This window comes from Peromyscus leucopus, chromosome 6 (genome assembly GCF_004664715.2).
Source record: "Peromyscus leucopus breed LL Stock chromosome 6, UCI_PerLeu_2.1, whole genome shotgun sequence".
Taxonomy (NCBI): Eukaryota; Metazoa; Chordata; class Mammalia; order Rodentia; family Cricetidae; genus Peromyscus; species Peromyscus leucopus.
The window spans coordinates 71,056,531-71,078,499 of NC_051068.1; the positions used below are offsets into that span (position 1 = coordinate 71,056,531).

General features: G+C 51.6%; 1 protein-coding gene and 2 long non-coding RNA genes across 4 annotated transcripts; 1 reads left to right on the forward strand and 2 right to left on the reverse strand.

The window, feature by feature from the left end:
- Window positions 1-294: 294 nt before the first annotated feature.
- On the forward strand, window positions 295-19,132 carry Itga10 (integrin subunit alpha 10). Its single transcript, XM_028854099.2, is given in 32 exon segments — window positions 295-857; window positions 2,239-2,350; window positions 2,546-2,655; window positions 2,871-2,962; window positions 3,176-3,290; window positions 4,209-4,336; window positions 4,656-4,804; window positions 5,487-5,637; window positions 6,397-6,562; window positions 6,669-6,742; window positions 7,182-7,326; window positions 7,512-7,559; window positions 7,562-7,659; window positions 7,886-8,029; window positions 8,169-8,372; window positions 8,982-9,112; window positions 9,990-10,156; window positions 10,244-10,386; window positions 10,807-10,920; window positions 11,123-11,208; window positions 11,460-11,601; window positions 11,764-11,856; window positions 12,022-12,098; window positions 12,266-12,355; window positions 12,754-12,838; window positions 13,002-13,068; window positions 13,071-13,114; window positions 13,284-13,364; window positions 13,495-13,608; window positions 16,369-16,464; window positions 17,291-17,404; window positions 17,699-19,132. Coding segments are annotated over 32 exon segments (3,498 nt in total). The 5' UTR covers window positions 295-805; the 3' UTR covers window positions 17,765-19,132.
- On the reverse strand, window positions 5,517-7,567 carry LOC119088198. The gene is made up of 4 exons (XR_005091805.1): window positions 7,437-7,567; window positions 6,362-6,574; window positions 5,964-6,224; window positions 5,517-5,608 (listed from the first exon to the last, which is right to left on the reverse strand). It is a non-coding gene; the product is annotated as an uncharacterized LOC119088198 (long non-coding RNA).
- On the reverse strand, window positions 10,885-18,245 carry LOC119088199. 2 transcript variants are annotated; one of them, XR_005091807.1, is made up of 4 exons: window positions 18,183-18,245; window positions 12,678-13,638; window positions 11,429-11,514; window positions 10,885-10,971 (listed from the first exon to the last, which is right to left on the reverse strand). It is a non-coding gene; the product is annotated as an uncharacterized LOC119088199 (long non-coding RNA). The 2 variants fall into 2 exon arrangements; XR_005091806.1 differs by lacking the exon at window positions 18,183-18,245 and adding an exon at window positions 15,803-16,374.
- Window positions 19,133-21,969: the final 2,837 nt, after the last annotated feature.

Sequence of the window (21,969 nt, forward strand, 5' to 3'; positions counted from 1 at the left end):
CTGCAGGCTTGTGTGTCGCTAGGAGAACAGGTGTGCGCCACTATCCAGCTGCTCATTGGCATCTGGTCTGGCCTCTCATGCTCTGGCCATTTTAAGCCTTAGTTCCTGTGACTATGGGTGGGTTTCCATGGCATTGGCAACTAACATCGTTACCTACAGGTTGTCGTTGAAAACTTAAGTGTTGGGGAAGTAGTAGGCAGTGGGCAATCGCAAGTGCTAAGATGTTTCTCCCATTCTTGTGACATTTGTAGCCTCCTTACATTGGGGTGGGATAGTCTAAACCAAAGCAAAGCACACCTGTCTACAGACATAGACTCTCCGAAAGCTATTAAACGCATAACATGACCCGAGCTCAGTGAACTGGCAAGGTCACACAGTGGGGCTGCCTGCACACAGTAGGCAGGAGAAGACTGCTGTCAGCTCTTAGTTTGCATGTCTCAGGTTGAGATTAGTACGGCAAAAAGAGGTCGTCTCTAACTTCTGCTGTCCGTTCCAAACGGGAGGAAATCACTACACCAAATACAGAGGGGAAAAGTAGCCTCACCAAGGCTCCAAAGCTGTTCTCGTTGAATATCACTTGAGGCCTCCAGGGGGCAGCACCAAGGCGGAGCCCGGGACTGAGATCCCTCTGTCCTCTTGGTCGGGGCTCCCCACGGTTCCCCTCCCACCATCCCTCCCATTCCGTCCAACTTTATTTTTAGCTGCCAGTGGGAGGGGGCAGGATTGGAGGGAAAGTAAAGAAAACAGCGAAGGAGAGGGACAGAGAGGCGCAGAGGGCTCCTTGGACAAGACCGGACAAGCAGGCATGGCGCGCCTCTCCGTCCCTCACCTGTTCGTGCCCCTGGTGATGCTGACAGGTGAGGGAGAGGAACCCACTGGGTTTCTGGTGGGAATGGATGCTATGTGGATTGTTTAGAATTGGGACCATTACGGCTAGAATAATTTGGGAGTTCGGGTCAGAGGTTAATACTGATACTATATTTCACGTGCGCTCCTATTTTTACATTCCCAAATGGCGGCGGTTGGAGCTACCTAGGGCTTGAGTAAGATTTGCACCCAGTTGTCTAAAACCTTCGCCCTAAAATCCACAGGAATGAGGATACAGAGTAGAAACATGTTTCCTCTTCCAGGCAGCTAGTCTGATCCCTACCATTACCCTCCGGGCTTCTCCCTACCACTGGTACTCCCTGGCATAAATTGCCTTACTATGTGGTCAGAACTCGGGGTTCATCTAACGAATTCCTGGCCTTATAACCCTGCCAATTTCCTGGATGCAAAGAGGCTCAGATGCAAAATACCTTTCTGAAAGAAAGCGAGCACAGTCTGAGTTGGGTTACAGCTACTGGAGGGTGAGGGGCCAAGAGAGAGGGGCTTGAAGGGAAGGAACGAGGCAGTGGAGGAGAAGGATGGGAGGACAAGAGGCTTGGAAGCTTTCCCTGCTGGTACCCTGTAATCTTTGTTTCCTAAAATACCAGCTCTGATTTTATGGGAATTGGGGTCAGAAGAAAGGACCCAGCAGGACACCGTTGGGGACCCGGAGAGTGGGCTAGAGTTTGAGGAAACTATGGGCAAGGGGCGGTTGGGAGGCGGAGGAGATGAGCAGCAGATTGTGGGGGAGTTATTTTGGGGGGGTAGGACCCTCGACAAGGATAGATGGCACACTCGGTGTGTGGGCAGGCCGGGGGTTCCACCCAGTTAATTAGCACTGACTGGAAGCAACCAACATCCTAGACCTTGGAGAGAAGAGTCCAAGTGTGACAGTGTCGAGAAGGAATGGAAAGGAGACACCCAGACCCGGGGCTCCTGCCCTCCTCTCCTTCTCCCCATGGCCCCGGGTTTGGGAGGAATCTGGAAGGGTGGCTATTCTGTGGCTGCAGAAGGGCGCACTCCTTCTCTTGATTCTCACGGCTCAGGAGGGTGTGTAGGAGGAATGATGTGGAAAGAGTAACTCGACCTTTCCAGATGTGTCTGTGAAGGAGATTTCAGGAGTGAGAATGGAAATGCAGCTGTGCTTCGGCCTGGCCGAGGGCCTTGGGACCCCCACGCAGGACGAGAATCGCCCTATCATCCCAGCTGGGGCTCTGAGTCCATGACCTTGACAGAGGCCTGGACTTATACGTACTCAGGCAGACACACGGAGATGGAAATGCACCCTCTTGTCTTGTGCATCGTTTGGCTTCTCCAGCCCTTCTTCAGTTGACTGACAGGTTGATGCTAATTATGATCCTGGCCTCCCAGGTCTCTGCTCCCCCTTTAATCTGGATGAGCATCACCCACGCCTGTTCACAGGGCCACCGGAGGCCGAATTTGGATACAGCGTCTTACAGCATGCTGGGGGTGGACAGCGATGGTGAGAAGGGGCCCGGAGGACCATGGGATTGGGACTGTGGTAGCTCTGGTGAGAAGGGAAAGCAAGATAAATGGGTCTCTAAGCTGGTCCTCGAAAGGGCCTAGGGCTCTGAACTTGCCATCTCCATGCACCTTCCCTCTCTCCTACATTAAGAGTCATGTTCACCTGATGCTTACGTCCGTATTTCCCTCCCAGGATGCTGGTGGGCGCCCCTTGGGATGGGCCTTCAGGTGACCGGCGGGGGGATGTTTACCGCTGCTCTATAGGGGGACCCCACAATGCCCCATGTGCCAAGGGCCACCTGGGTAAGAAGATGCCTGACTCTTCCCCTGCTAATCCCTGATTTTGACACCCAGTAACCGAGTCCTTGTACATCAGCTTCTTTGCTGCCCCCATAACCTATACAGACCTGGCCTTCAACTCGATACTGACTCCTCTTCATGCTCTTCCCAAACTACACAGAACTAAGGCACCCAGATTTAGACCCCATGACTTCACTTTCTACCTCTCCTCCAACCAGGTGACTATCAACTGGGAAATTCCTCTCAGCCTGCTGTGAACATGCACCTGGGCATGTCTCTGCTAGAGACAGATGATGACGGGGGATTCATGGTGAGCTAAAGGGTCTCAGAAGGTTCGCGGCAGGGAAAGGGAGTCTGTCTAGGGAAATGAGTCCGTATAGAAGAGTCAAGGAATTCAGAATCCCTAGAGAGCAAGACAGGGTACCCCATGTTGTAATCTCAATTCTTTTTTAACTGGATGCATGTTCTGAGGGGCCTCTCTCAGGTCTGGGAATGACTATTTCCCCTACCCACCCACCCCCAGGCCTGTGCCCCGCTCTGGTCTCGAGCCTGTGGCAGCTCTGTCTTCAGTTCTGGAATATGTGCCCGTGTGGATGCTTCATTCCGGCCCCAGGGAAGCCTGGCACCCACTGCCCAACGTGAGCCAGTGCAAGGGCCTGAGGACTCAGCTCCCAGATGGGGGTGCGGGGTGGGGGAAACAGAAGACTTGGCGAGGGTCTGCATGGCTGTCCTCAGCATTCCCAACAGTGCATGCAGCAGCCTGCTCTTTGCTAACATTAGACTTCAGACTCCTTACCAGAGCGTCAAGACACCAAGATCTGGCTTAACCAGCTTGGAAAACGCAGCTTATCCTCCGCACGTCCTGTGCCTCAGCCATCGCGTTTACACGATTGTTCCTCTGTGTGCCGTTTATTTTGGACCTGTAGTTCCCTTTGTTTACAGTGTTTTCTACCCCAGTGCATTTTCTCAGAATCTTCCATGTCTGATTTTTGTGGGTCTCATGCATGCCAAGTGAGCGCTCGACTCTTGAGGTCTCCCCCAGTCCTTTCATATATACCTTCTTATTTGCCGCCTTTTGGGAGATGGTTTTATTATGTAGTCCAGGATGCCCTTGAACGTGGGACTTACCTGCCTCGGCCTCTGAAGTACTGGGATAGTAGACATGAACTGTCATGGCCGGCCTCTGCTGCCTCTTTGGTTTACCACTATCAGAAACGACCCCCAGAGCTGGACCTGCCCCTCAGTGGCACATTGTAGAGCATGAGTAGAGAGCCCTTAGTTCAATTCCCACACAGACACACACATACAAAAGTGATGCTTTCTCAGTCTCCCATACACAGGCTAGTGGTAGGTTTCTACCCAGGGCGTATTTCATTCTTCACACTTGTCCTTCTCTTCTTTCGTTCATTTCTGCATGTAGGACCTGGCGTAGTCCTTTGCATGTAAGAAAGAAGCCCTAGCTTACACTGAAGCATCCTCCTGTGACGGTTTCCACTGTTGGCTCCACCCCAGCATCCTTCCATGTCTGTTTCCCATCTCTATGTTCCCCCTTCTAGGCTGTCCTACATACATGGATGTCGTCATTGTTTTGGATGGCTCCAATAGTATCTATCCCTGGTCTGAAGTCCAGACTTTCCTTCGGAGGCTGGTAGGGAGACTGTTCATTGATCCGGAGCAGATACAGGTACGAGAAGGATACGTGGATGGGCTTGGAGGGAAAGAGATTAATAATAGTCGTGGTCCCTTTACTGTAATCAGGCATGTCCAACATCTTGACATAGCATCAGGACATTGTCATCTGCAGAACTCATGACTAAGGAATGTGCAGTTAAGTTACCAAAAAGTCACAAAAATCTCATAATGTTTGAAGTAAGTTTAGGATAGCTTGGGGCCCCTGGTGCTATAGGCTGGACCCGCCTGAGGGGTGTTCGTTTCTTCTCCGTCCTTTCTTCTCCTTCGTCCTCTGCAGACATCCATTTGGGAACATGGCTTGTTGTTTTCAGGTAGGGCTGGTCCAGTACGGGGAGAGCCCTGTGCATGAGTGGTCCCTGGGAGATTTCCGAACCAAGGAAGAAGTTGTGAGAGCAGCCAGGAACCTCAGTCGGCGGGAGGGACGAGAAACAAGAACGGCCCAAGCAATCATGGTGGCCTGGTGAGGCGTGGGGAAGGGGATGCGGGCGGGTGAAGGATCAGCAGGGCGAGGAGAGGGGCTGGGGTGTATGTAGTGTGCCATCACAAGATGCTCTGTATGCTTATCTTTGTCTGTGTGCCGGAAGTTCACGGAGGAAGACTCAGCTGACTGCTGTCACTGGACTCTCTTACTGCGTTTTACAGTGTCTGTGTGTGTCTCTCCTTGTCTGGTCTTGTGACCAGAGCCCCAGCTCGCCTCTGCTTCTGTGTCAGTTTTGATCCTTAGCTTTTCAACCGCTTGAGTCCTAGCTTTCTTTCCAAATGCGACCCTAAACTAACCTCTGGGAAGACGGCCTGGCCCCACGACCGGTGTCTGTTCTCCATGCCCTTGATCTTGTCAACCCAAACACAATGTCTGCTGAATGAATCTGTGAATGACTAAAGCCTGTACTTATTTACACTGATGATAGGTTATTCTATGTGTTCTGTGACATCCAAACATTCAAACCGTGACTTTGTGCCAGTTTGCATGTTAAACACTGTTGGGGAATAGTCTAGAAGATACAACATCTGACCTCAGTGAACTGCTGACAGTGTTAAATACATTGTGTGTGTGTGTGTGTGTGTGTGTGTGTGTGTGTGTGTGTGTACACTCACATGCATGCTCATACGCATGACTGTATCTCATTCCTTTCTCTTCTTAGCACAGAAGGGTTCAGTGAGTCCCGGGGGGGCAGACCCGAGGCTGCCAGGCTGCTGGTGGTTGTCACTGATGGAGAATCCCACGATGGAGAGGACCTTCCAGCAGCACTAAAGGCCTGTGAGGCTGGGAAAGTTACACGTTACGGGATTGCGGTGAGACTTGGGACTGGTGCTTTTTGGTTTTGTTCTGTGTTGTATTGCGTGTGTGTTTGTATGGTGTGTGTGTGCATGTGTGTTTGTATGATGTGTGTGTGCATGTGTGCACATACCATGATATATATATATATATATATATATATATATATGTGTATGTGTGTGTGTGTGTGTGTGCATGTGTGCACATACCATGATATATATATGTGTGTGTGTGTGTGTGTGTGTGTGTGTGTGTGTGTGTATGTGTATGTGTGTGTGTGTGTGTATGTGTATATATATATACACATGCAGGTCAGAGAACAACCTCAGATAGTGGTCCTCACCTTCCACCTTGTTTGAGACTGGGTCTCTTGTTCAGCTGTATGCAATAGGCCAGGCCAGCTGGCCCACAGGTTTGGGCCAGTCTTCTGACTCAGCTTCCTGTCTCCTGGTGGAGCCTGCTAGGATTGCAGATAAAGCTTGTGCTACCGTCCAGCATTTTATGATTTTATGGGGTCTGGGGATCTGAACTCAGGCTGTCAGGCTCACGTGGCGAGCACTCTACTCACTGAGTTATTTTCCCAGACCAAGAATAGACTCTGGATCTAAAAAGAGAGATGGAGAAAGGTTTTCAGGATGTGAAACACAGAGGAAATAGTATCAGCAACTCCCTGGACTTCAATTGTTATTTCCTTCCTCTTTCTTTAGCTGACTATGTTCTCTATCAGCTCTAACAACTTACTTCACACAGCTAATAGACCCCCATCTTGAACTCAGGTCCTTGGTCACTATCTCCGGCGACAGAGAGACCCTAGCTCTTTTCTTCGGGAAATCAGAGACATCGCTAGTGATCCAGACGAGCGATTCTTCTTCAACGTCACAGATGAGGCCGCCCTGACAGACATTGTGGATGCACTGGGAGACCGGATTTTTGGTCTTGAAGGTAATGATTATCCTGGCGAAATGGAAGACCGGGTTGGGGGCATTCTAGAGTGAGTTCAGTAGAGCGAGCTCCCCTGATAGCGCTTTGCAATTTTCTCATGTCCAAGGGTCCCGTGGAGAAAATGAAAGCTCCTTTGGGCTAGAGATGTCTGAGATTGGCTTCTCCACCCACCGGCTACAGGTTGGACAGACCCTGACCTTCTGCAGCACCCCCGGCCCTTGATCTCATCATAATCCTCTCCAGCCCTGACTCAGATAACTTCAACCCTAAGGCCCGTCCAGATTTCTCCTTTAACCAGACTGCATCCCGACCTTCCACGCCTGCATCCTGACCTTCCACGCCTTTCTGACCACAGAGTGCCCTTCCATGAGCATCTTACTCTACATCCTCACCTTCCACGCTTTCTGACACATGTGCCTTCCATGCACTCCTGCATCCTGACCTTCCACGCCTTTCTGACCACAGTGTGCCCTTCCATGAGCATCTTACTCCTGCATCCTGACCTTCCACGCCTTTCTGACCACAGTGTGCCCTTCCATGAGCATCTTACTCCTGGGGAGTCGTTTTTTTCCTATTCCCCACTGTCTTCTCAGTGTCCTCGTCTGGTTCTGCCCCTCAGGATGGGATTCTCTTTGGGATGGTGGGGGCCTATGACTGGGGGGGCTCGGTGCTATGGCTTGAAGAAGGTCGCCGCCTTTTCCCCCCACGAACGGCCCTGGAAGATGAGTTTCCCCCTGCACTTCAGAACCACGCAGCCTACCTGGGTGAGCAACAGAGTTGGGGGGTGCTGGGAGGGTGAGGGAGAGCCAGTAGGGGTGGGAGGCCCTCCCTCTTCACTCAGGCAGTTTTTCACTGATCTCTCTGGAGAACTCACCTGACGCCCTTAGCACGCCGTCCACTCTTACCCCATCTTCTTTTCCTTTTACATCTGATCCCTTCTCACTTCTAGGTTACTCTGTTTCCTCCATAAATCTGCCGGGTGGACGCCGCCTCTTTCTCTCGGGGCACCGAGGTTTAGACATCGAGGAAAGGTCATAGTCTTCCAGCTAAAGAAAGATGGGTCTCTGAGGGTCACCCAGAGCCTCCAGGGGGATCAGGTATGACATCAGGGGAGGGTGGGACCCTTGGGTCCCCAGGACGTCCAGGCTGAAGAAGAGTGCTTAGGGAAAGGGCAAGGCTGGGAAGTCTATGCTGAATTCTGGCAGACAGTCTGTCAGGGGTGTGAGGACCAGATTGGCACAGTGGTGAGCGCTTTCTACTGAGTCCAGCTGTCCACAATCACCTTTCCTTCCCTCTGGGCTCTTCACCACCCACCTCGACCAGATTGGCTCGTACTTTGGTGGTGAGCTGTGCCCACTGGATACAGACAGTGACGGAATAACTGATGTCTTACTTGTGGCGGCCCCCATGTTCCTGGGTCCCCAGAACAAAGAGACCGGACGTGTGTACGTGTATGTGGTGGGCCAGGTGAGATCGGTGGGACCCCCTAAGATGTGTGCGGGGTGGTGGTGGAAGAAGGGGAGAGAGAGACACACATATCTGAGAGCTCGCTGAGAGGTGAGGGTCACCAGATAAGCGATCCCTTCTGTCTCCTCACCACCACAAGCAAAGTCTGCTGATGCTCCAAGGAACCCTTCAGCCAGCACGCCCCCAGGATTCTCGATTTGGCTTTGCCATGGCTGCTCTTCCTGACCTGAACCAAGATGGTTTCGCTGATGTGGCTGTGGGGGCACCCCTGGAGGATGGGCACCAGGGAGCGCTATACCTGTATCATGGAGCCCAGAACGGGATCAGGCCCCATCCTACCCAGGTTAGCAGTGTGGTGGCATATGCCTCTCACCCCAGAAGGTGAACCTCTGTGAGTTCAAGGCCAGCCTGGCCCACATAAGTGAGTTCCAAGCTAGGCAGGACTGCATGGTGAGATGTCTCAAAATCAAAATCAAAACAAACAATTGAACATGGGACTCAGTAGTAGGAAGGGAAGGGAGTTGTTTCCTCTGCTTATGTATCATCCACTTGGCTTAAGAGTCGATCCAAGCTGGGCGGGGGTGGCGCATGCCATGCCTTTAATCCCAGCACTCAGGAGGCAGAGCCAGGCGGATCTCTGTGAGTTCGAGGCCAGCCTGGGCTACCAAGTGAGTTCCAGGAAAAGGTGCAAAGCTACACAGAGAAACCCTGTCTCGAAAAACAAAAACAAAAACAAAAACAAAAACAAAAACAAACAAACAAACAAAAAAAAGAGTCAATCCAAGCCCATGCCCGTATTCATAGGTTGAGAAATGAGATGGTAAGGGAGGGGGTCTTGAGATGGGCGAATTTTTCTTATTCTCTTGATGGATGGGAATGTTAGAAAGAGGCTTACAGGAGGACAGAAAAGCAGATGTGCGTCCTTCCTCAGTCTCCCCCCCCCTCCTCCCAGCGGATCGCTGCTAGATCCATGCCACAGACCCTCCGCTACTTCGGCCGAAGCGTGGACGGCCGGTTAGATCTGGATGGAGATGATCTCGTGGACGTTGCTGTGGGTGCCCATGGGGCAGCCATCCTGCTCAGGTGAGGGGGTATCAGCTTGGGTAGCGGTGCACAGAATGGCACAGCTTATAAGAACAAAGGTCACAGATTTAGATTTGTGTTTCTTGGTCAACTAAGCTGATGCCTAAGCTCCTAGTTCATAGAATAAAAGTAACTGTCACTATCCTACTGGTTTGTTGCAGATATCAAATGGGATAGTCCACATGAAGATTTCTAACCGTGCTTATTTATTGTTATTTTATGTGTGTGGGTGTTTTGCCTGTGTGTATGTCTGTGTACTGTGTGTGTGTGTGTGTGTGTGTGTGTGTGTGTGTGTGTGCGCGCGTATGTGTGTGTGTATGTGTGTGTGCAGTACCTGCGGAGACCAGAAGAGGGTATCAGATCTCCTGGAACTGGAGTTTTACAGCGGGCCTTCACCTGCTTTGTGGGTGCTAAGAATCAAACCTGAGTCCTCTGGAAGAGCAGCCAGTGCTTTTAATCACTGGGCCATCTCTCTAGCTCTGACATTAGTGCTTATCAAATTGAATGTATTGAGGGTTGGGGATTTAGCTCAATGGTAGAGCGCTTGCCTAGCAAGCTCAAGGCCCTGGGTTGGGTCCTCAGCTCTGGGCGAGAAAAATTGAATGTATTGTTATGTGACTTCTGTCATAGGCTTCTGGGAAGGGTGACCTATTTGGACCTTAATTTTTTTTTTTTTTCTTTCTTAATCATGGGGAAGCAAGTACTAAGGTTGCAATTCTTATCTTTTTCTTTTCTTCTGGTTCTGAAGTGCAAGCTCGGACCCTGAAGAGCTAGCTCTACCACTGAGCTCCACCCTCAGTCTAGGGTTGTACTTTCGGGGACTGGAGGGGAGGACTTACCTGCTCCTTTTAGAATTTCTTCCCCACCCTGTTCCCAGCTCCCAGCCCATCATACACCTGCTTCCAAGCCTGGATGTGATGCCGCCGCACATCAGCGTCGTTCAGAAGGACTGTAGGCGAAGAGGCCAGGAAGCAGCCTGCCTGACGGCAGCCCTGTGCTTCCAAGTGACCTCTCACACTCCGGGGCGTTGGGACCGCAGGTTCTGTGAGTGTATCTGAGACAACGCCCCAGCCCTGGCCCGCCCTGGTGTGGGCACCTGTCTCCATTCTCATGCTTGCCTCTCCCGATCAGACATACGCTTCTCAGCATCACTGGATGAGTGGACAGCCGGGGCGCGTGCAGCGTTCGATGGCTCTGGCCAGCGGCTGTCCCCGCGACCGCTCCAGCTCAGTGTAGGGAATGTCACCTGTGAACGGCTGCACTTCCACGTGCTGGTGAGGAGGGGTTAGCCCGTGCTTCACACTGGGCCTGAGAGTGAGGGGAAGCCTGGGTCCCAGGGGCGTTTCAACCAGACCAGCGACAAAACTGAAGCGGAGAGACTGAGACCATCCAGATCAGGGGTCAGGATGATAGGACTGGAAACCTCGCTCTATAATTTGTCACTATGAACTCTGCCAAGTCACTTGGCTGCCGCATCCAGGGTCCTTGACTGAAAGGGATGATACACACGGATAACTGTATCAGAGGGGTTGTATTTGAGTCACAGTCCATCGTATTGCGACAACCTTGGGACACGGTGCCCAGGACATAGAAAGGGCTTCCTGGACGGTCACACTTGGCGTCCTCTGCAGAGGCCTGGCTTCTGCTCTGATCCTGTTTCCCCACGATCTGTCCTTCATTCTGCTTCTCCTCAGGATACGTCGGATTACCTCCGGCCAGTGGCCTTGACTGTGACTTTTGCCTTGGACAACACCACCAAGTCAGGGCCTGTGCTGGATGAGGGATCGTCCACCTCTGTCCAAATACTGGTTAGCAGTGCCATGCATGGTCTGGGGTCCCAGGGCTGCTCTCCCAGTGAACTGAAGAGAAAGGGGAGGCCACACACAAATGGTGAAATCTGATCCGGGCTCTGGTGACCCAAATACAGCCTCTCTTCTCTTCACCTTCCCCCAATTCCAGTCCTTTCTCCTTGCCTTCCTCCCAGCCCTCCGACCCTCACGTCTCTTCTAGGTCCCCTTCTCAAAAGACTGTGGCCCTGACAATGAATGTATCACAGACCTGGTGCTTCAAGCTGATATGGACATCAGAGGCTCCAGGTTAGATGGAGATGAGCTAAGTAAGCCGGAAGGGACTCAAGGAGGCTAGAGAGTTGTTTTTGAGACAGGTTCTCCCTATGTAGCCCTGGCTTGCCTGGAGCTTGCTGCGTAGACCAGGCTGGCCTTGACCTCACAGAGATCCACCTGCTTCTGCCTCCCAGGTGCTGGGATTATAAGCATGTGCCACCATGTTGGACGTGAGACTTTTGATTTCTTTTACCTCTCAGTCTTTCCTTTATGTCCCGTTCTAGGAAGTCTCCATTTGTGGTTCACGGCGGCCGGCAGAAACTGCTGGTGTCAGCAACCCTGGAGAACAAGAAGGAAAATGCCTACAACACTAGCCTGAGTCTCAGGTTCTCTAGAAACCTCCACCTGGCCAGTCTTACTCCTCAGGTACCCGTGGGGGAAGGCTCTGAAGCGAAGGGGAGGAGGGAGGAGGGAGGAGGAGGTTATTTTGGCTCTGGGGTGCTCCGAAGGAAGGCTCAGCGTTTAGCATCTTAGTGGGCGGAAGAGCAGCCCCAGCCCTGACTTCCGCCTCCATTCCTTTGTCTTCAGAGGGCCAAATCGGTGAAGGTGGAATGTTCGGTCCCTTCTCCCCACGCCCGGGTGTGCATCGTGGGCCACCCAGTCTTCCAGGCGGGGGCCAAGGTGAGTTTGGGCCCCCGATGAGGAAAGGTGCCGGGAAAGCGGGGTCTGGGATCCGCGGGGCATGGAAGTTCTGGGAAGGAGGAGGTAGACACAGGCCCTTGTTCCTCTGTGGTGTTCCCACAAGGAAGAATTTCTCATTATTCCATCCCCGTCCCTTACCCCCAGGTGACCTTTCTGCTAGAGTTTGAATTTAGCTGCACCTCGCTCCTGAGCCAGGTCTTGGTGAGGCTGACTGCCAGTAGGTGAGAACAAAGGACCTTCCTCCAGCCCCTCCAGCCCGCTCAGGGGTCTTGACTGAAAGTCGGAGAAGTGGGTGGCTGGAAGAGACAGCCCTGATCCTCTGGTAGCAGAGAGGGTCCCTGAGGAGGGACCGGGATGTGACATCCCCCTCCCCACCTTGACCCTACAGCGGTAGCCTGGAGAAGAACGAGACCCTTCAAGATAACACAGCCCAGACCTCTGCCCACATCCGGTACGAGCCTCAGCTCCTGTTCTCTAGGTATGGCTGGGCTCCCGCCTGGGACCCATTCTCACCCTGACTCACACCCTTTGGCTCCTCCCTGGCCTTCCGTGAGCTTCCGGTGTTCCCAGGAGCACCAATCCCTGGGATGCCCAGTCTCCTGGTCCTCACCCCGACTCGTCGTCGTCAACCTTTGCTCTTGAGCACCTTACTTTCCTGGCCTTGTCAGGTCCTGAGCATTGGCACTAGGGCGAAGAGGTATGGGGTATGGCCATACATTGTTTTTAAAATCAAGTTCGTGTTATATTCAGTTTCCTTCTTTGTCCCGCATCCCTATCGCATTACCCACGACTGACCCTACCTTCCCGGAATCCATGTCTGTATGGCAATCATGTGCCCTGTGTCATCCTCACGGCCATGACTTGGTGTCTCCACAGCGAGTCCACTCTGCATCGATACGAGGTTCACCCTTACAGGACGCTCCCAGCGGGTCCTGGCCCCGAATTCAAAACCACTCTCAGGGTGAGAAGCTGGTGGTGGGGAGCGGTCTTGGCACGCTAGGGGTGGGGCTGGGAGAGGGGCAATAGCTGTGTGGGGGAAGGACGAGAAGAATCGTGGCTGAAGGGGAACGGATGAAGCAGGTCCTCTGTCTCTCGCCTCCTTCCAATGTAAATTCTTCTCCCAGGTTCAGAACCTTGGCTGTCACGTGGTCAGTGGCCTCATCATCTCAGCCCTCCTTCCCGCGGTAGCCCACGGGGCGATTACTTCCTGTCGTTATCTCAGGTCATCAGTAGCAACGTGAGTCTGGGCCAGGGCGCTGCCGTCTTGAACCGGTGGACTCCTGTCTGCCCGCCCACCGCTGGCGGAGTGCCGCCTCCTCCTGGGACCCACCATTCTTTTCCAGGTGGCTTGGGAGGAAGGGAAGGGGTTGTCCATAGAGGGTCGTTCAAGCTGGATCTTTCTTTAGGCAAGCTGCACGGTGCAGAACCTGACTGAGCCCCCAGGGCCCCCTGTGCACCCAGAGGAACTTCGGCACACAGACCGACTGGTAGGAGGCCCCGGAAGGTGGCTGGGACAGGAATGCAAGCAGAGATTGGTGTCTGGTGAAAGGTCGTGGGAAGTGGAGATGGGAGGGGAGCTCTCCACTCCAGCGTCCTGATCTGCCTCTCTTCTGACAGAACGGGAGTAACAGCCGCTGCCAGGTAGTGAGGTGCCGCCTTGGACAGCTGGCAAAGGGGACTGAGATCTCTGTTGGACTGCTGAGGCTGGTCCACAACGAGTTCTTCCGGAGGGTAAATCTGCCCTTTTCTTCCTCTCCGCTTCTATCAGAAATGTTAACACGAGATTAGGAGGTGAAGTTCAGCCTCCCTCTGACCATGAGCAAGTGATTTCATCTCTCTGGTCTTTCTTCCTGATCTTTTTGGTTTGCTTGGGGTTTTCTTGTTTGTTTGAGACAAGATTTCTCTGTGTATCCCTGGCTGACCTCGAACTCACTCTGTAGACCAGGCTGGCCTTGAACTCAAAGAGATCACCTGCCTCTGCCTCCCAAGCTCCGGGATTAAAGGCATGAGCCACCATGCCCGGCTTTTGCCTGATCCTTAAAATGAGAATGGTGGTACCTAGCTTGTGGAATTGTTAGAAGGAGATAATGAGATGGACATATGGCAAGCCCTCGATAGAACATAGCCGCCACCCTTGTATTTTCCTCTACTTAGCATCCCTTAGTTCCGTCATCATATGAGTCAGTTAATAGAATGCCCACATTTAATCAATAATTCATCAGGCCAGGGGCGGTGATGTGCATCCTTAATCTCAGCACTCAAGAGGCAGAGGCAGATAGATCTCTGTGAGTTCAAAGTTCCTGGCTAGTCTGGTCTATATAGCAAGCACCATGCCAGCCAGTGTGTGTGCACACATACACACATGAGTGCACACACATAAGCACACACATGTGCACACACACGCTCATACTCCATCGAGTGTCTGTTATAGGAATGATTCTGTGGTAAGTCCACAGTGGGGAGGTCAAGACCTATCATGTATCATGTCTAACTCATTGCGGGTTTTAATACTTTTTTGTTAAACAAGTGAATACAATAATTGATATCATTTACAGGATTTTACGGGGCAGTGGGAAGTAAAACTGCGCAGGTGATAGGGATCTGGATTGTGAAAGTCTCCGGAGCTGGGGAGATGAAATTGAATTTACTATGATGCTCAGCACTCAGAAGTCAGCGTAGGCAGGGAACTGGCATCTTAACTGTAAATGGCTATTTAGCACTGGGTGTTTATGTTGTTTAATACGATACACGTAACTGCTGCCTTCACTATTGGGAGGTCTCTGGGCAATAAGCATAAGTCTTAGGTGAGTTAAGTCTGACGAATCATTCCTCTCCACATCCGGTATTCTCTCTAGCTTTCTTGGTCATCTTGTCTGATTCAGGTGTGTGTGTGTGTGTGTGTGTGTGTGTGTGTGTGTGTGTGTGTATACACACACGCGCGCGCACGCGCCTGAGGATTGTATCAGGGGCCTCTGGGATATAATGTAAGCATTCTACCACTGACCCCCACCCCAACATTTAGCTTTTTTCAAGATTTATTTTTATGTGTGCATATGTGTGTCCATGTGTAAGTGTGTGCACTTGTGTGTGAGTGCTCACAGAGAGCAGAAGAAGGCGTTGGGTGCCCTGGCGCTAGAGTTACAGTTGCCTGGGTGCTGGGACCGAACTCTGGTCCTCTTCAAGAGCAGCAGACACTGGCTGACCCATCTCTCCACCCCCTACCCCAGGATCTCAGTGAACTGTTCCAGTTAGCCTCGACCTGATTCAGTCTCCTGAGTGCTGGGTTAGGGTGTACGCCACCACAGCCAGCTTAATTACTTTTATAGTAAACCTTTGTTAAGAAGCCACTAGGGGCCAGGCAGTGGTGGCGCACGCCTTTAATCCCAGCACTCGGGAGGCAGAGGCAGGTGGATCTCTGTGAGTTCGAGGCCAGCCTGGTCTACAGAGTGAGTTCCAGGAAAGGCCCCAAAGCCACACAGAGAAACCCTGTCTCGAAAAACAAACAAACAAACAAAAAAACAATAAAAAAGAAGCCACTAGGGGGCTGGGATGACTCAGTAGGTAAGTCACGAAGACTTGAGTTTGCACCCCAGGACCCACATAGAAAGCTGGAGGCAGTGACATGTGCTTGTAATCCCAACAACGGTGACATAGGAGAGTGATTCAGGTGCACCCCTGGACGCTCACTGGCCCCCAACCTCACCTACTTGACAAAGTTACACACACACACACACACACACACACACACACACACACACACACACCACACCACACACACACACACACACACCACTACACACACACACACACACACACACACACACACACACCACTACACACACACACACACACACACACACACATCCCACTACACATTTGTCCTAGATACTGGCAGCATGGAGGCTGGCCAGACATGGTCCTTTACCTCCAGGATCTTACAGGCCAGTGGACAAAGACAACGATGTAAACACCAGGTGGGTTAGGTTCAAGGCACGAGGCTCTTCTGGGCTCAGCTTCTGTAAGGGGTCCCTGTTGAGTCTCCTGTGTATCCCGTCTTTCCTGCTCTTCTTTCCTGCTCTTCTTTCAAAGCCATCATCCTAAGCACTTCCCAAAGGCCCACTGCTAAACACAACAGGTGGATAAAGCTTCCCCTCCTAACATCTTGCAGCAGAAACCAAGACTGGACACATGAAGGGACACTCGACCCGCACTGAGATCCTGGCATCAGGGTTAGTGGGAGTTGGCAGGAAACACGTCCCTAGTCCCAGAGTAGAAAACTTCAGCCCCACTGGGGTCCCTGGAAGGAAAGGGGAGTTGGATGCCCTCGTGGACAGTATTTTCAGAGCAGGCTTTCTGTCTGTTCTCCCCATCGATTTCCAGCATCTTCCGGCCTTCAGAGCCCTGATAACTGAGCTTCAGCTTTGTTCTTGGGGGTCCACACCACCGGATGATGGCTCAGTTTCAATGTTTTCCCACCTGCTTGTCTCACAGGCCAAGTTCAAGTCGCTGACAGTGGTCAGCACCTTCACGTTAGGAACCGAGGACAGCAGCGTCCTGCAACTGCCAGAGGCCTCCTCCTGGAGTCAGGTAGGACGGGAGCCGTGAAGAGTGGCAATAGGAGGGGTAAAGGATGGCCTCTTCTGTTTCCAGTTTAGTTTTTTTTTTTTTTTTTAAGATTTATTTATTTATTATGTATACAGAAGAGGGCGCCAGATCTCATTTCAGATGGTTGTGAGCCACCATGTGGTTGCTGGGAATTGAACTCAGGACCTCTGGAAGAGCAGCCAGTGCTCTTAACCGCTGAGCCATCCCTCCAGCCCATCCAATTTAGTTTTTAACATCTTATGAGTATCAGTGCTTTGCCTGCCTGTGAGTGTACCATGTGAGTGGAGGTCAGAAGGCGGCATTGGATTCCCCCCAAACTGAGATGGTTTTGAGCTAACCTGTGGGTACTGGGAACCAAACCCAGATCCTTTGCAAAAACAAATGCTCTTAGCCACTGAGCCATCTCTCCAGCCCCACAATGGGAGTTTTCAGAGCAAAACTATATCCATTAGGCAGCAGTCCACCAATCAGAGGTGGCGCTCCCGATACCTGGCTTCAGTGTTTTTAAGTAGGTTGTTGTTTTGTTGTTGTTGTTTTGTTCTCTATTTGGGGCTGGCTTTGTTATCATGTCGAATGGGGCTAGCCAGGTTAAAGGGCACAAATAAAACCCAAGCCAGGTGTGGTGGTGCATGCCTGTAATTCTAGCACAGGCAGGCTGAGAGAGGAGGCTGCCATGAGTTGAGAGGGCAGTCTGGGACATATAACGAAACTCTGCCTCAAAAACAGGCAAACAAACAAACCCACAGAAGCCCGTCTCAAAAGCAAAGCATGGCAAATCAAAACAAAACAAACTCTCCTTGACATGCAGAGCCTGCTGGAGGTGATTCAGACGCACACCACCCTCATCTCCCTGTGGATCCTCGTGGGCAGTGTCCTGGGAGGGCTGCTCTTGCTTGCGCTCCTGGTCTTCTGCCTCTGGAAGGTGAGCCCAGCTTTTGTGGGTGGTGGGAGCATTGTGCCCACAGTTTGGAGCATCTTACTGTCGAGAAAAACAGGCTGTGTGCTGGGCAGTTTTAAACAGGCCGGGGGTGTTATGTTTGGACGTCCTTCACTCTAGTCCACAAACGTTGCCTGAGTCAAAGTAAGCCAAAGAAAATAAAATTGAATCCCGTTTTTGGGAGCAGAACAAACGCCAAGACCTCAGATAAGCGGGAGGGCTATTAGCAAGGCCCTCAGCCGGGGCATCTGGCAATGACTTGAATCTTGCCCCCTCCAGCTTGGCTTCTTTGCCCGTAAGAAAATCCCCAAAGAAGAGCAGGCGGATGAGAAGTTGGTGCAGTGACTGCAGCCGACGGACGACTCCGAAAGTCCTCCCTGGCGGCCTCTTCTAGAGACTCGTGTCAAAAAGCGAGGCTTGGCTCAGAGGGAAAAGATGCTTCTGGAAAATGTCTCCAGACCTGCAGCAGCCTGACTTGACTTTTGAGCCACGGGTATGCTGCTGGCAAGAGATGAGGCTTTGCCTCAGACACGAAGGGCTGGCACCCAAACCCGTAAATGCCCCCACCCTGTGCTTCCCTCCTCGCCCTGCCGGGTTCCACCTCCAACATTGGGTCTTTGTTTGCGGCCCTATCTCCCCCATTACCAGGGGTCAAAAGATGTGTTTTCCTGACTCCTTTTAGAATCCCCTTGTCCTCCCTCACAATTCCAAAAGAAGGTTCTCCTCCATCGCCCACCCACCTACCCCCGAAACGCTTTCTCACCTTCCTGCCTGCTCCCGACTCCGCAGGAGAGAGCTGACGTTGACTTAAAAGAAGTAAAGTCAACATCTGCTGCTTTCCTGTGGAGTCCAGTGATTCATAGAGCCGGATGGGGAGAGTCAACAGGAAAAGAGGGAGGAGGAAAAGCCACAAGAGACATTCTGTACAATTCCAAGGCACAGAGAAGCGTTCAGACAGGCAACCGCCAGCCCCCTTGAAACCTGAGACTTGTCGGGACGCCCGCCTTCAGGTGCTGGGGAAACCCGGCTGGCCCTGGGCTCTCTGGGCAAAGCCAGGAGCCGGCGCTCAATTTTCTGGAACCAGGGGCCCCCTGGTGGTTCAAACTGGAATAGCAGGGAGGCGCGTTGGCGGCTTTCTCGCCTTACTCTTTGGGGCTTCCTTAGAGAAAGCGGCTTGATGGTGGGAACCCCTTTCACCACACCAGCTTTGGGAAACAGCCCCCCCCCCACATACACATACACACACACGAGATCCGAACAAGGAGCATCTGCACTAGAAAGCCTAAGTAGTTGGCGTGGGAACTCCGGGGAGTAAGCCCTTACCTGTCCTGCATCGGCTGTAATATCTCCCAGGAAGATGTTTCTGGGGTGCCTGTTGGGGTGAGTTTTTCAGCCCTCACTTGATGTCTACTGGAAATCTCAAGTTAACTCTGAATTCCCTCCCTCTTGTCCTATGTTTTGGTTCATGGGTGCCTGGAATTCTCATAGTCACTGGTAAACGTTTTTTATTGTAACTAAGACTTGGAAGACGGAGAAGAGAGGAGCTCTGACTGGGCGGCTGCCACAGAACCTGTCTTCCCAGGCCGTTCCCAGGCCTGTCTGCAGTGTTTATTTTGGTGTCTCTGGTTTTCCTGCAGAGCCTCCGTCCTGGGCACTGTCGTTTCTACCACGGGGATCAGATGGTCAGAACAAATAAATTCCAGTATCAAATGACTTCTGGCTCTGTTTGAGTTTCCTAGGATATAGGCTGCTCAGAAACGGAGGTATTGTGAATGTTTCTGTGGCTCTTCCACAGGAGATCTGCTCCAGGGTCCTGCGATTCTCACCTACTTGTGGTACCATAAAAAGTCTGGGAAACGCATAGGCTGGATCAAATCCGGATCTCTCTCTCTCTCTCTCTCTCTCTCTCTCTCTCTCTCTCTCTCTCTCTCTCTCTCTCTGTACAGGTTTCTCTGAGTAGCCCTGGCTAGCCTGGAACTCACTCTGTAGACCAGGATGGCCTTGAACTCAGAGATCCTTCTGCCTCTGCCTTCCGAGAGCAGAGGCCAGCAGCACCTCCAGGCTCGGGTCTTTGATTTGTGCCATATCTCCTTGAACAAGTCAGAATTTCCTGGAGGTTCAGATAACAAGAGATTTTGTGGACAGGGTTAGGGATGAAGGCAGATTTGGGTGTACAGGTTACCCTTTTTTCAAACACATATGACCTGGGACAGATTTAACTTCCGTGTTAGCTTTCTCAGGTTTAGACTAGGGGTTCTGAGAACCAGATGAGACAGTCCGGGAAAAGTGAACATGTAGCAAATGCTTAATAAATGGTAGCCATATTACAAAATATATTCTGTTATAAAGTAATCTACCGTTAGGGGTGCTGTGAGGCCCAAGTAGGAGGCATCCTGAAGTTCAAGTGGTTCCCGGCCCGATTTGATCCCTCTTCGTGCTGTTGGCTCCCTTCACCAGCTCTTATCCTGTGCCTCGTGCCCTTGAAGCAGACTCTTCAAATATATGAATGAACCTTGAGAGAGGCAGGGGGTGGGGTGGGGGTGGAGGTGGGAGAGGCCGGAAGAGATTCATTCCATAAGTTCTGTGACTCTGGGAACCTGACTAATATTACCGTCATCCGGAAGGAAGAACAGGAAGTACTCTTGACTGTGGAGCATCCCTCCAGTCCTTCTTTATTCACAGGATTCAAAGACCGCTTTGGGGCTGGCAGAGGGCTCAGCAGGGAAAGGAGCTGGTCACCATGCCTGACCACCTGAGTTCCATCCCCGGGGTCATCCCCAGGTTACGAAGGATGGAGGAGCAAACCCTGTGAGTTGGCCTCTGATGTCCCCGGCTGTGCATGTACACAGAAATCAGGACACGCAATAACTTTTTGAAAGAAAACTCTCCTTTTTCCTTGTGTCGTTATTTCTTGGCCCTTTGGCTAACATCAAATGTATCATTTGTGTCCTCCCAGCGAGGACACACATACCTGCCTTCTCTCCGCCCCAGCTCTGGAGCAGGGCTTTCTCTAGCGGCAGCCCAGCCCACTGAAGCAAAACCAGTGTAGAAGCAACTGTAGAAACCATGGTCTCTTCGTCTGCACTAGACTGCTCCTGTCTTGTTGCTTCTTTGCTCGTTCGTTCATTCATTCATTCATTCATTCCCTCATTCATTTATTCATTCCCTCATTCACTTAACAGACATTAAAGACCTAATGTGTGCCAAGCGAGGGGACTAATAAAACCCACAACTGCTGCCATCAGAGAACCTGGTAGGAAAAACAAAGATGTAAACACACAACAGGAAGGTGGTGGTTGTGTGAGTGCCAGTAAGCACTGCCAGGAAGGGGCTGAAGAGGTGGCTCCGTGGTTAAAAGCACTGACTGCTCTTCCAGAGGTCCCAGGTTCAATTCCCAGCACCCACATGGCAGCTCACAACTGTCTGTAACTCCGAGACCTGACACCCTCATACAGATATACATGAAGGCAAAACACCAATGCAAATAAAAAGAAATAAATTAAAAAAAAATAAGAACTGCTGGTAAGTCACACACCAAGATGCACACCCTGATGGTCAGGTTGTCAGGGTTTTAAGGGGAAATACATGGCAACAATTAAAAACAAAAACAACAATGAGAATACACCAGCTGCAAAGAGGTCTACGGTCTGCTACAACAGTTTGTTTGTTTTGTTTTTCAAGACACGGCTTCTCTGTGTCGCCCCGGCTGTGCTGGCACTCACTCTGTAGACCAGGCTGGCCTCGAACTCACAGAGATCCACCTGCCTCTGCCTCCCGAGTGCTGGGACTAAAGGCGTGAACCACCACCGCCCACTTCAGGCTTCTGTTTCAGTTTGAACATGTAAACCATGTTCAGAACGTCGGGCTTGGAACATCTTAGAGGGACCGCCTGCTGCCAAGCCCCCTGCCCGAGTCAATTCCTGGACCCCCACGGTGGCCGGAGAGAGCAGGTTGTCTGACCTCTCCAGAAGTGTGCCTGTAGTACACACTCACGCCTCCTCCCCCCATAAATGAATTAATGTAAAACTTGGGGCTTTATTCCATAGAGTTTCATGCGTATTTGGGTGGGTTTGCTGGGGTTACCGGGAGGAGAAGGGAGAGGTGGGAAGGCCAGCCGGGTTGGCTGCAACCAACACCGGTCCAACAAGAATGACTAAGAACTGAATCCAAAGGACAGTAATGTGCAAGGGAGTTTTTTTTTTTTTTTTTTTTTTGCTTGTTTGGATGGGCAAACATACAGTAAAAAATAAATAAATAAATAAATAAATAAATAAATAAATAAATAAATAAATAAATGTCCCCCTGCTCCTTTCTAAGAGCTGCGTTAAGCCCTCAGCCTGATCCTGTCTCGGGTTTTGTTCCTCGGGTCGGCAGTGGGCCGCACATCACACATAGGTGCTCAAGTCTGCTGCTTAGCGTGACAAGCGCCTCCGGCTTCCAAAGTCTTCTTTAAAAATCTTCCGGACTTGGGTTTGGTCGGGGAGGGGAGGATGAAGCACAGGTCACGGCCGAAGAAGGCCTCATCCCAGGTGAAGGGACGGTAGACGACA